We start from the raw sequence: 13,162 nt of genomic DNA, 5'->3' as shown, positions 1-13,162 counted from the left end.
GACATTTTCATGTGATTTGCTGTATAATATTTTCTTGAAACGAGGCAGTTTTCAATTGGAAAATGTCTCCATTTTCACTCACAATGCTCCGTGTGAGTGAAAAAGTCATGAATCTGGCAGATTTGCATAGACATAAGCCCGATTAAGTCCCTGCAACAAAATACAAAAAACTATTTCAAAAGAGAGCTTTCCCATTCAGTTGGGAATATTTTGCACCTCTCTACTTTTTTTCATAGGACAGAAACCATATTTCACATATTCCAACACAACACAATAGAAGCTTTTTGGGCTGCTTGAAATGCTTTTTTTTTGTGTGTGTACAAAGAAAAAAAAAGTGCTAATATACTATGAACTAATTGGAGGTTCTAGGGATTTTAATAGGACTGAACTATTCTAACATCAGCCGGTAGTTTTCAGTAATGTTAATTAGGGTTTACTTGACATAAAAATAAGAAATGCAATAATAATGAAATGATTACATGTCTGGTGGATCAGACGTATTTTACCACATCTCTAACCACTCAATACCTTATGCTTAATTTTAGCCAAGAAACAGAACATTCACCAACAATAATCATTCCCTTATTCAGTGGTTCCTAAACTTTTGTACTGGTGACTTCTTTCACATAGCAAGCCTCTGAGTGCGACCCCTTTCCCCTTATAAATTAAAAACACTTTTTTATATATTTAACACCATTATAAATGCTAGAGGCAAAGAGGGGTTTGGGGTTGAGGCTGACAGCTTGTAATCCCCCCATGTAATAACCTCACAACCCCCTGAGGGGTCCTGATCCCCAGTTTGAGAACCCTTGCCTTATATTGATTAGTTCATTACCTATCTCTAATTAGAGAGTCACTCTGGAGTTTAAAATGCAGTATTGCACACACTCATAACCCTCTCACCTCTTTAAGGACAAGAACGCAGTTCCCAGGTCCCACAGACTGAGGCAGCTCTGCAATTCTCCCTTTGTTAAGGTAAGGTCCTGAGAAACACCGGTGGTTGAAGTAGATCTTTGGACAGCAGTACTTTCCATTAATTACAACTGAGAAATGAAAATCAGCAGCAAAGATTTAGATCATGCAATGCAATCTCCCCAGCCAAGACTGGCTTCTTGAAAAGTTTAATATTTTGTAAAAAAGTTTAAGCCACATACATTTTGGGAGTTAAAGTGTCACATTTGCAATGATAGCATTGACTGTAATTGATGTTGCTGAGATGTACTTCTTATATATTTTACATGCATACTCACACCCTGTTTATGTATTGGCAATATAACCACACCCATATAACAAAGTGAGCCCAAAAACAGATCCAGTCATACAACTCTGCAATTTATCATGAGCCTTTGACTGCCCACCTCATCTGTGCATTTCCAATGATCCATTCCCTGCAAATACTTCTAACATTCTAAGCAGCAAAAAACACTTGAAAAAAAAAATCAGCAAGAGAAAGGTTGCCTCCTTTTCCTATGAAGAGTCAGTATTCTGAGGCCCATAACAGGGAATATTCATTCCCAGACCAGTTACAGTCTTTGGGTCACATGTATTCTTATCTAGGCTAGAGATGGGAGTTTCATGCCATTAAAAATGGCATATTACCAACTTTCCACTGGAATACCCAGCACGGTAACTACAGGCCTGTTAGTTTAACATCTGTAGTGTGCAAGGTGCTGGAGAAAATTCTGAAAGAGAAAGTAGTTGAGGACCTCGAAGTTAATGGCAAGTGAGATAAATTACAACATGGTTTTACAAAGGGCAGATCGTGCCAAACTAATCTGATCTCCTTCTTCGAAAAAGTAACGGACTTATTAGATAAGGGAAATGCGGTGGACCTAATATACCTGGATTTCAGTAAAGCATTTGATACTGTACCCCATGAGGAATTATTGGTTAAACTAGAAAAGATGGGGATCCATATGAAAATTCAGAGTTGGATAAGGAATTGGTTAATGGAGAGAATGCAGCGGGTGGTATTGAAGGGTGAACTGTCAAGTTGGAGGGAGGTTACCAGTGGAGTTCCTCAGGGTTCGGTTTTGGGACCCATTTTATTTAATCTATTTATAACTGACCTGGGAACCGATTGCAGGAGTGGACTGATAAAAGTTTGCGGATGATACGAAGGTGGGAGGCGTTGCCAATTCGGAGGAGGATAGGGATATTCTGCAGGGAGACTTGAATGAGCTTGTGAATTGGAGTATCAGAAATAGGATGAAATTTAATAGTGAAAAGTGTAAGGTGATGCATTTAGGGATGACTAACAACAATTTTAGTTACAAGCTGGGGACGCATTGGTTAGAAGTAACGGAAGAGGAGAAGGACCTAGGGGTTCTTGTAGACCGGAGGATGACTATGAGTCGACAATGTGACGTGGCGGTGAAAAAAGCCAATGCGGTCTTGGGATGCATTAGGCGAGGTATATCTAGTAGGGAAAAGGAGGTGCTGCTTCCGTTGTATAAGGCGCTGGTGAGACCTCATTTGGAGTACTGTGTGCAGTTCTGGTCTCCCATGTTTAAAAAAGATGAACTCAAATTGGAACAGGTGCAGAGAAGGGCCACTAAGATGATCAGAGGAATGGAAAACCTGTCGTATGAAAGGAGACTGGAGGAGCTCGGGTTGTTTAGTCTGACAAAACGAAGGCTGAGGGGGGATATGATTGCTCTCTTTAAATATATCAGAGGGATAAATACAAGGGAGGGAGAGGAATTATTCCAGCTTAGTACTAATGTGGACACGAGAACAAATGGATATAAACTGGCCGTGGGGAAGTTTAGGCTTGAAATTAGACGAAGATTTCTGACCGTCAGAGGGGTGAAATATTGGAACGGCCTTCCGAGGGAAACGGTGGGGGCGAGGGACTTGTCTGGTTTTAAGATTAAGTTAGACAAGTTTATGGAGGGCATGGTTTAATGGTAAAACATATTAGCTGAGGAATACCGAGCAATGGTAGGTAAATAGTATAATGGCTAACAAGGGTCAGGCTGGAGACTCTTGCCTACATGCTCGGGGTCTGACTGATCGCCATATTTGGGGTCGGGAAGGAATTTTCCTCCAGGGTAGATTGGCTGAGGCCCTGGAGGTTTTTCACCTTCCTCCGCAGCATGGGGCAGGGATCTCTAGCAGGAGGATTCTCTGCCAATTGAGGTCACTAAAACACAGGATTTGGGGACTTCATTAGCAGAGTCAAGGAAAGGGTAGGGACGGTTTTGTGGCCTGCAGCATGCAGGAGGTCAGACCAGATGATCATAATGGTCCCTTCTGACCTTAAAGTCTATTGTCTATTGTCTATTGTCTTGACTTTTCTGAGCCATAGAATTTTTGGAGAAAGCAGACATAAGAATTTGCTATTTTAGGTCATTTTTAAAAGGTTCCAGAGTGCATAGGCTTTCAAAAGCCTTACACTAGATAGAGTAAATAAGATACCTGACTTGCATATCTGTCTGCTTCTAGTTACCACCAATACAGTTTAAGAGGTTTCTTGAAAACGGCTACAAGTATATGACACAATCACATTAAAAGCAGGCAGTTTCCCTTTCCAAAAGGTATAAAGCACACATTTCTAGTCCTGATGGAAAATACTGGAGCTTACCACTAGTCATTGGTCCTGATCACTTGGTGTCAGAGACCTATGGCCATTGTCATTTCGGGGAAATTTAATATTGTTCAATGTGGGAAAGTGGAAGAGGGAGGAGTTGAAAGGGGATAAAAGGGACAGTCAGGAAACATTTCTATGGCAAATTTATTACAAAAACATAAAACACAAGCTGGCTATTTAAAGTTCTTCATATGTTTGAAACATTGGAAGTCCCAGTCGAGGTGGATTGGAGGGCATTATACAGGTGAAATGGGCATAGAAGTATGACAAACCTACACTAGTGAGTGGCTCTGCAACATATGGTATGAGATTATATATTACATCTCAGGCAAGTCTATGACTCTACACCCATGCTATCTTCTTCTGGGAAGGTGTCAGAAGAAGCAAGGCAAGGTCAGACCGGGTCAGACCACAAAGAAACTCCATCGTACTGAAGGAAATGGTGCTGGTGATTTAACAGGAGATATTCGTTCTTCTAAGTAAGCCTGATTCTAAGGGAAACTATGCAATTGGAGGGGGAAAAAAAACAAAGGTCCTAGACACTTGATATAATTGGAGAAGATTAGTAATTCAAGCACCGGAGTCCTCAACAAATTCCAAGTCCAGTAATTACTGCTCCCTAAATTCTCCTTGCAGTTTCAAGCGGAAAAACTATTTGCTACTTCCTAACCTAAACTGTTGTATAATATCGCTTTGCATTGTTAAACTGCTATTTTTTTCCACCAGCAGTTGCTGCACTTTAATGTTGGATGAAGTAATCCTTGTTTTTAGTTTGCATGTCAGTTAAAGTCTGTAAAATGCCTTGGCATCCTTCAGAATTTAAGCTTTTATATATGAATATATTTATGGATGTATAAATACAAAAATAAAGTCATTTTACTCTAGTAATCCTATAATTTTGATTGAAAAGCACTTTAATCTAAAAAGGCCCTAATTCCAGTGGTTTATAAACTGATAAACAGATGAAATCATATTGACATTATATCTCCATTTTAAAACCAATTAATATGCAAAGTAGAACAACCTTAGACATGCATTTTACTGTGTGGGAAATAGATCAATTTAGGGTTAGATACTATGCGGCTAGAATTGTATAGCTGTTTCATCAGCAGATGTACTTATATACATTCTTTCAACACTTCAGAAAATGAGTAGATTTCGCCATTTGGCACATGAGTTATTTTACACTTTGAACAGTCTTGCTTTATAGTGATGATCAAGTTATCACAAAGACAAACAAACCTGCACATCAATATAGTTTTCTAACAGTTCAGTGTGGAATATGACGTGTTTGTTATAACAGCCCAACCCAAGCACCAGAGTTTTATGCATCTCTCTCAATATTATTTTAATGTATTTTTGCTGGGGGATGCTTAGACATTAATTTGACAAGAATTTCCTTCTCACACACAGCATATGGGATTTACTGGTATGTATACCACTTATATAGCTCAGAGGAAAGTGTTTTGTAATTGGGTGGGTGGGTTATTAAGACTAAATATTTCGGTTCCAGGTGCTCCCAGCACATCCATTGGTGGGAGAAAAGATTAGGTGCTACAATAATCCAACTTTCAGCATCAAGACATGTTCTCATTGTACCATGTGCAGCATTAATTGTATGCTGTTAGCGAGTTAAATCTTCCTTGCCATTTGAAAGATCCCTCCGAAAAGTTTTTACCCTATTGTACTAATTCAGGACAGATGAAGTTATTGAGCAGCTAGACAATAATGCCATAGAGATACAGAACTCTCCTACTTTCTTAACAAGACGCTTACCTGAGTCAGTGGAATTCAGTTCCTGGTTCTTCAGCCTCTCATGGACAGTCCTTGAAGACAAAATTCTGAAATGGAGAGAGGATGTTGGGAAGAGACCAAGGTTGATACATCAACATCCAGATTGCAAACAGGCGAGATCCTTTCTCACTCCCAATTTAGTGCGTCAAGCCTATAGTTTCAATTATCTTTGTAGTATTTAATGACTTTCCTCAGGCTGTAGGAAGAGCCAGTTGTGTTGATCTAGCTCAGCTCTATGCCAGTGGTGTTCTTCCCTTGTTTGAAAAAGCCAGGTGTGTCAAAGGTGCATGGTAACACAGCCCACTCCACCATGGAGACACCATCACAGTTTTTACATGTCACATGTTTGAAAAGATGTGGATTCAAACAAAAACTAAAACACACTTCTAATGGTCTCATTTAAAAAAAACAGGTGGCTTGGCATGTTAGGAGAGTCTATTTTACTGAAAACAATGGATCAAGTATTGGGATGTCCAACCATGAAAAATCTGATACCTGCAATGATATCAAGGTCAGCAAGACTAACTGTATCATTGTGAGTGTCACTTGAACAAGCTCATGCTACATAGTTTCACAAAACCTTTGAAGATGAGAACACAAGGATGGTCTCTATTTGAACTATTTTTTCTCCCATTTTCCATCTGGTAAGCATCTCATGTAATACAACTCCCACTCTGGAGGAACACACTAGCTGCACACTATTTGAATGAGAGCTCTCACATGGAACAGCTGAACGTTCCCATCAAATAATGTGGAAATCTCAATTGCACAACAGAACACTAAGGAAGTCAGATTCTGTTCCTCAGAGCACATGTACACTGCACTCACATTAACACTAGTGAAGGCGGCTGTGTGCTCTGAAGGGAGAATGAATCTGAAAATGAACTGAAAAGAGTTGAAGCAATCATCCCAACTCAGGATAACCACTACAATAGTTCAAAGCTTCCATAATGAAATCCACATGATGACAATGCTGACAAATATTTTTAGACAGCAAAAAACCCCTAAATGTCCTCCAATACTGGAAGATCGCTCAGCTTCTTAAAACAAGGGATGAAGCAACAACTAAAATCTCAGAGTGAAATGATCTATTAACCATCAGTGCAGTCTATATGCACTAAACTGTTAAAACCACAGCTTCCCACTCAAAGAGTGTCCCTGAACAGTGCTGTAGCTCTCAATTCAGAAGGGCAGAGATTGTTTTGCAAGATCAGTGGGAATTAAGTATAGATATAAATTCAGGCCCGACAAACTTCACTGTCCCTTTTCTATGAAACCAAAGTTGCAAAGACAAATCACAATCCACACTGATTATAATAATAATTAATAAACTTGTTACTTACTGTTTCTCTGGTTGAACTACAGCAATTTTCCTCTGTTTGTTCACTGTAAATCCGGATTGGGGTGGGGTGGGGGGAAAGGAGAAGAGAAAGGATTTTAAATAAATAAATAAATAAAATAAAATAAATAAAGCCCAGCAAGTTAAACTTCCATTACAAAATATTTTTTATGGCAGCACATCCTCTAAATTTTAAGCCAAAGGTATCTACATGCAAAAATTGCTGCAATCATTTAACAACTGACACAAGGTTTATACCAAAACAACAGAGAGTATGGTTGACTCCTTGTTGTTTTTGTTGATACAGACTAACACTGCTACCCCTCTGATACGAGATTTATACCAGTCATCTGGGCTGATATTATCCAAAAATGTTTAGGGGATTTGCATGCCCAATTTTCATTGAAATTAATGAAAGTTGGGCATCAGATCCCCTAGCCAGCTGTGAAAATCTCAGCTTTTGTGCACAGAATTATCTTCTTCACAAACTTGTACGTTTCAGGCCAGTCATCAGAGTATGTATAACAACAGCCAAAAATAAATAAATCTGCATGACTGCCTTCTCTCACACCCATCAATACTGTGGTATTTGAATATTTTACAGGTCTAACTGGGCAATCTAATGTCACCAAGAAGTTCTAGATAAGAAGATGTTACCAAGATAATGCTGTGAAGTTATATAAAAATAGCTACATGTTAAGTGCAGTATTCAACTACCAATACAGGTTACAATCCAGGCATTTGCCACAGTGAAAACAATTCTGCTATAACAGAAAGACAGACACCTGGATTTGGTGAAACGTGGACCTACGCTTATGCTTGGAGGAGCTAGATACCTCGAAGAGCTGTTCAACAGAGTGATGAATTTAAAGCTACATGGACTGACTGATAGATCATGTTTGAGATTGCTGTGTATTCTATACACAAACTGTGTTGCAATCAAGAGTAGTGTGGCTGGGGGTAACCCCTCTGATATGCCCCTTGCATTCCTTTAAATCTCATTCTGAACGGACTAGAAGGGTTGTACGCTGCCTGTACTACTGTATTCCTAGTCATTTTGCATTGCATAATACATATGAAGTATATGAATGTATAAGTTTGTACTGTCTCTCACTTTTCACCCCACTCCCTACAAGTAAAAGATTCTTAAACATATTTCATGTTCATATTTTATGTAGACACTAGTAATTGCATACATTTTAAAAAATGAGATGACACTTTCATTTGTAGTTTCATGAAGTATGACGGGTATAATTCTGCAGTAGATGCACATGTTAGAGCTTCAAAGACCTTCCATCCCCATCTTGACTGCTAGCAATTACAAAGAGAACAGAACTGGTACCTATTGCTCTGCGAGGAGGTCTGAGCTGGTATCCATTGGTCTCACACCAACCCACTGGAAATATATTCATTGATTCCACACTCAGTATGCATTCAGGAACTGGCCTTTTGGAGCCTGTTCAGTTAAAAGAAGCAAAATATAACCGAAACAGCAGTTTTCAAAATTCTGTATTGGGACCTGCTATCTGTATGTCAACATGACTGCAAAATAGTGCCACTGGTTTAGTATTTTCCCCTTCCTTCATTTATCAGCAACTATTTCCTGATTTCATTTGTTCGCTTCTAAAAGCTGGAAAAGAAGGAGTTTGTCATCTTTCATTCAGCAGAGCAGCACAAGACATAGTAAATGCACCTTGATGTTCTTTAAATAAAATCAAGGGGGGCATGGATCAGTGTTCATGTGATGCTCCTAATCAGTACCCGGTCCAGGCCAGGGAAACTAATGATTCAACTAGAAGACCAAATCCAGTGATGAATCCTAGTCACGTGCCACTTGAAGCACGTTGTGCATACGCCAAGGAGAATATAGTACAACCTCGCCGTTATGGATACCACGGGAATGGAGGTTGTCTGTAACTCTGAAGAAGAGGTTATAGATGTCAGCCACATGGGAGGTTGGGACTGCAGCCAAAAAACGGGAAGGTGGGAGGGTTCAGGACTCCGGGCGCGGGTGAGAGTCAGAGCTTCAGACCCTCGGGACACCAGGGCTCGGGGCGGGGGGCTCAGGGCTTCTGCTCCATGGGAGCACTGGGGCTCAGTGATTTAGACCTGGGGGGAGCACACCAGGGCTCGGGGCTTTAGCGATGGGGGGGGAGTGCTGGGGCTGAAACTGGTGCTCCTCTCATAGCTAAAGGCCCAGCACTCCTTACAGGACTGAAGCCAGGAACAGAGCCACAGGGCTGAAACCCTGAGCCCCAGCACCCCCACGAGACTGAAACCAGGAGCAGAGCCGTGGGGCCAGCACTCCCCCAACCCCATCTAAAGCACTGAGCCTTGGTGCTGCTGAGGATCAGAAGCCCTGAGACTCCCCACCCAGCCTGGAGCCCTGATTGCCCCGCTCCGCGCCATGGCTGCTGCCCCAACCCTCCGTGGCTAAAGCCCAAGGCAGTACAGTATTGGTTGCATTTTTTTTTTTTTGGGTCTGCGCTGCTGCCTGATTGAGGACTTCCAGTTCCACAAGGTGTCTGGTTGACCGGTAAGTCCATAACTCTGGTGTTCATATCTTTGAGGTTCTACTGAAAAATAAAAGGAATATAAAGAACCATGCAAAGGCCAGCTCTATCTTGTTAGATTTTCTGTTGCAAATTATTTTCTACAGGTGCCAGGCTGCTCAGCTTGAGTAAAACCTTCACTTAAGTGAAAGTCACCCCGTGCAGAGATATAGCACAAAGCCCATGCTCTACTTAAGTCCCAGAATTTTTTTTTCTCTCAAAATAATGCTGAAAAAAGATTTACATAGTGATTTGTGCCAACTCTCTGCATAGGGTGATTTTAACCCCAAGATAAGATTTAAAATGGCAACATTCACTTAACTAGGAGAAGAGCAAGAGAAAGGGCTAACAATATTGTCCTTCAATTACATTTTTAGCAGAAAGTGTCTGCGGTTAATGATTTATGACAATCTCCCGGTGAGACTGGTGTACTAACATGACTCATGGCAAGGTTAGACTGGGGCAAGTCTCCTGTTCTCTTAAGGGGCACTTACCCTCCAATTGAAGCCAAAGGTAGGACTCTTTCACCTTGGTGACTGTGGCAATGCAAATTTCCCCTGGATCAACAGGGTTCACAGCCTCAAGCTTCATGTTCTCTTTAAATCCATGGTTGGAAGTTAGCTAATAAAAAGATGACAGATCAAGGGAAGTTTGGAGAAAATATGTGAATTTACCAGCCTATCAGATGTAAACAGCCATGTGGAGGACTAAAACATACAAACTTGATTACACGACCATGATGGGGGACTTCGAACACGTGTGGGTAATCAAAGATTCAGAAAGAATTTTCGGTGTAATTAACAGATGTCAGAATATGTAACCATATTTCAGGTTAAAGGGAATTTCAGATAAGCAAGGCAGAATAGTATGTAATGACACACACACATAGGGTTGCATTTGCACTGGAGCATGAGAAAAATTCAGCTGAGAGACTCACTGACAGGATTTAACCAAAATTAGAATCAAGAAACTCCTCGCAGTTATCTACCTGCTAGTAACACACCAGTAGCTAGCAAACTGAAATAATCAGACTGACAGGCAGAAGGCAACCCACCTCTCAACCCACTCCTCTCAGAAAAGCCCAGCGTCTGGATTTTCAGACACTGAGGAGAGAGGGCAAGAGGAGGATAAGCTGCAAAGAAAAGCTTTGCCAGCATCCCGAAGTTTGAGTGTTTCCCTGATGACTAAATCTGCCTCAATGTTTTCCAGAGAGACGGTTGGCAAGGGCTAAGGAAACAGCCCTCTTGTGATGCTTTCACAAAGTGTTCAGCAGTTCACCACTGTGGTACAGAATGACAAAACCCCAACTCAAGTCCTAGCAGTTTACTTTTAAAATTAGCTCAAAATGTTTCAATGGGAAAAAATTATATTGAATTTTCAAGTCAAATCATAATGACAGTTAAGGAAGAAGAGTGGGGGAAAAAACCCTAGATAGGTGGCAAGGGCTAAGCAGGGGAAGGATACCATTTTAACACAGATGCACACATGAAGGACCAGTGCAGTGGCAGTGATTCCATGAACAGTTAGATCTCATGTGAAATGGCCTTTTACTCTAGATTCACACTGCCACTGACAGCAGCATCTGGTCTGTAATCTGTGAACTCTGAATTGTTTTGTACAAGCACTTCAGTTCACCTTTATTACATTCTCTAGACACTTCTGTTCCATGAACAACTATGAGCTCTGTTTAGGTCACAGGGTCAAAAGCATTATGTGTCCACTGTAACAATCACAGGAAGCAAGGGTGTTGTTTATGTAAGTGGACATCATGTGGAGTAGCCACCAGTACAGGAAAAAGCATTATTCTGCAAAAGCTCACCAAAGGAAAGCAGCTCTGGGGAGCAGCCTCAGCACCGCACTGTTTGAGGTAGTCCGCCCAATCAAAGTCCTGCCCGGGATAACCTGAGCAAAGAGCAAGCAAAGTGGTTGCTTAATTGTATTACACCAAACAGATGACTCCAGTCAACCAAATGCTTGCATTATGCAAGATATGGATGATTTAATTCCCAATTGGGGCATGTGGGTTGCACTGTACAATGAAAGGCCTAATCCAGCACCACTCCACAGAAGCGGTATAAGGAAATCCACAGCTTTGCCAAGTAAGCAACACAGGATCAGGCCCTGGGTGGTTTTGCATGTTTTAAGTTATGCCCTACTGCTTGAGAGTTTGTCTTCACTGCAGCGTTAGCTCAAGGTATAACTCAAGTGCTGCCCCTAACCGGACTCCCGTTCACACACAAAAGTCTCTAGCCAAATTAAATGGTGCTTTAAACTCGAACTAGCTGGCATGTCAGGCGGTGTGGTTTGAAGTTTGAGTGCTGCTAACACCGGAACTAGTAATGCAGTGAGAACTCAGTTACTCTATGCTGCTAATGGAAACACTATGCTGTTCAAGTGTTATTTTCCACTAACTGTGTAGGAGATAACTTGAGATAACACTGCAGGGAAGACAAACCTTACAATGTCCTTGCATTAGCTTCTCTGTTAATACAACTGAAGCTGTATTACGATATGTTCAACTGCATCTTAGAAGCTTGCTTAGATCCCTTTTGAAAATGAGATGTAGGCTTCTATATCAGTTTGGTGTTGCAACACTGAGTGCAACAACACCTAAATACCTTTACAAATATGGGTCTTAGTTTCTCTTTAGAGACTGTCTACTTGAAGATAGTTTGGACATGCTAGGCATGAGAGGGCATTAACCAGAACACGTCACTGCAGGTTGATCACATTCTAGAGAATGCAGGAGGACTTCTTGAAAGGTGTCACACAAGCTCAGACTGCACAGCTGAAGATTGTCTCACTTTTAAACGAAGGGTTATAATCCAGAAAGGCTTAGATTTAATAGAAGTCGTTATTATTTACACAGTGCCTTAAATTTGCTAGGCACTGATGTACTGTATATTAAATAAACGATAACTAGTGTAACGAGGATGAATCACTATGCAAATCCACTATATAGCCATTAAGCATGGTAGTTAATCTATTTTGTTATTCCATAATTATTATTTTAATAAATCTATATTAATTTGGGATATGGGAACCTTAATGCAGAGCTGTAGGGAGCTCCAAGTCCAAAATCTCCAGTATCCAGGCAAAAGAGTTTCTTTTTGCAGCAGATATTCCCTTCTCCATCTTGTTTAGGCAGAGTACAGAACATAAAGGAAGGGAAGCAGGGACCAAGAAACTGTACTGTTGTGCTATTCTGCCAGCATAGGATATTGCATGTGATTGAAAACAGCAGGGTTTCAACAACAGAAGAACTATAGCACTGCTGTAATACTTCTTCAAAGTGGATAACTAAGGTATTCCCTACAGAGTACTACCATGACTCGGGTTTAGGAATTTATAAAAGATAAAAAGCTACACATGAAACAGCATCTATGATACTGTTTCAGGTTAAATTGCAGTAATTCCATCTAACCTCTCCTGGGATTAACCAGGACAGGGGCTATTTATGTTTTTTCTATTGTGTCAGTCAAAGCTACGTCCAGTAGGAATCTCAAAGGCACCACACTTCCTTTAGAGGAGAAACCATTTCTGTGCGTGCTGCTTAGAAGAGAAGCCTGAAACCTTTTAATGGGCTCTGAATACAGGCCTGGGGAGCTAGACGGCTGGAACAGCAGTGCTGCTTTGTCCACAGTACCTTAGTACACCTAGGGTAAGGACAGGGAAGAGACAAACTCATTACACTTTCCGCTCCTATTAACCAGTGAAAAGCAAATATGAAGCTCAGACACTATGCTGACAGGGGTAGTATAAAACCCTAAGATCTTTGCCCTCTGCTGTACACATTTCCATCATTGAGCACTTGGGGAGTAAGAAAATAAAGCTGAACAGGCAGGATGAAGAAGAAAATTCCACAGCATTCTGATATCACAGGAA

The 13,162-nt window shown here is 40.9% G+C and overlaps 1 protein-coding gene across 2 annotated transcripts in view; it reads right to left on the bottom strand.

Moving 5' to 3' along the window:
• SFMBT1 (Scm like with four mbt domains 1) overlaps positions 1-13,162 on the bottom strand; it is a 157,351-nt gene that overhangs the window by 15,401 nt on the left and 128,788 nt on the right. For both annotated transcript variants that reach the window (XM_034776928.1, XM_034776929.1), the window contains 6 exons: positions 11,097-11,179; positions 9,772-9,898; positions 8,068-8,181; positions 6,730-6,772; positions 5,369-5,433; positions 904-1,043 (listed from right to left, as the gene is read on the bottom strand). In XM_034776928.1, the coding sequence (XP_034632819.1) occupies positions 904-1,043; positions 5,369-5,433; positions 6,730-6,772; positions 8,068-8,181; positions 9,772-9,898; positions 11,097-11,179 (572 nt within the window). The remainder of the gene's footprint in view (positions 1-903; positions 1,044-5,368; positions 5,434-6,729; positions 6,773-8,067; positions 8,182-9,771; positions 9,899-11,096; positions 11,180-13,162) is intronic.

The sequence above is a fragment of the Trachemys scripta genome, chromosome 7, assembly GCF_013100865.1.
Source record: "Trachemys scripta elegans isolate TJP31775 chromosome 7, CAS_Tse_1.0, whole genome shotgun sequence".
Lineage (NCBI taxonomy): Eukaryota > Metazoa > Chordata > Testudines > Emydidae > Trachemys > Trachemys scripta.
The sequence above is the reverse complement of the archived record's forward strand: the minus strand, read 5'-3'. Positions and strand labels throughout refer to the sequence as shown.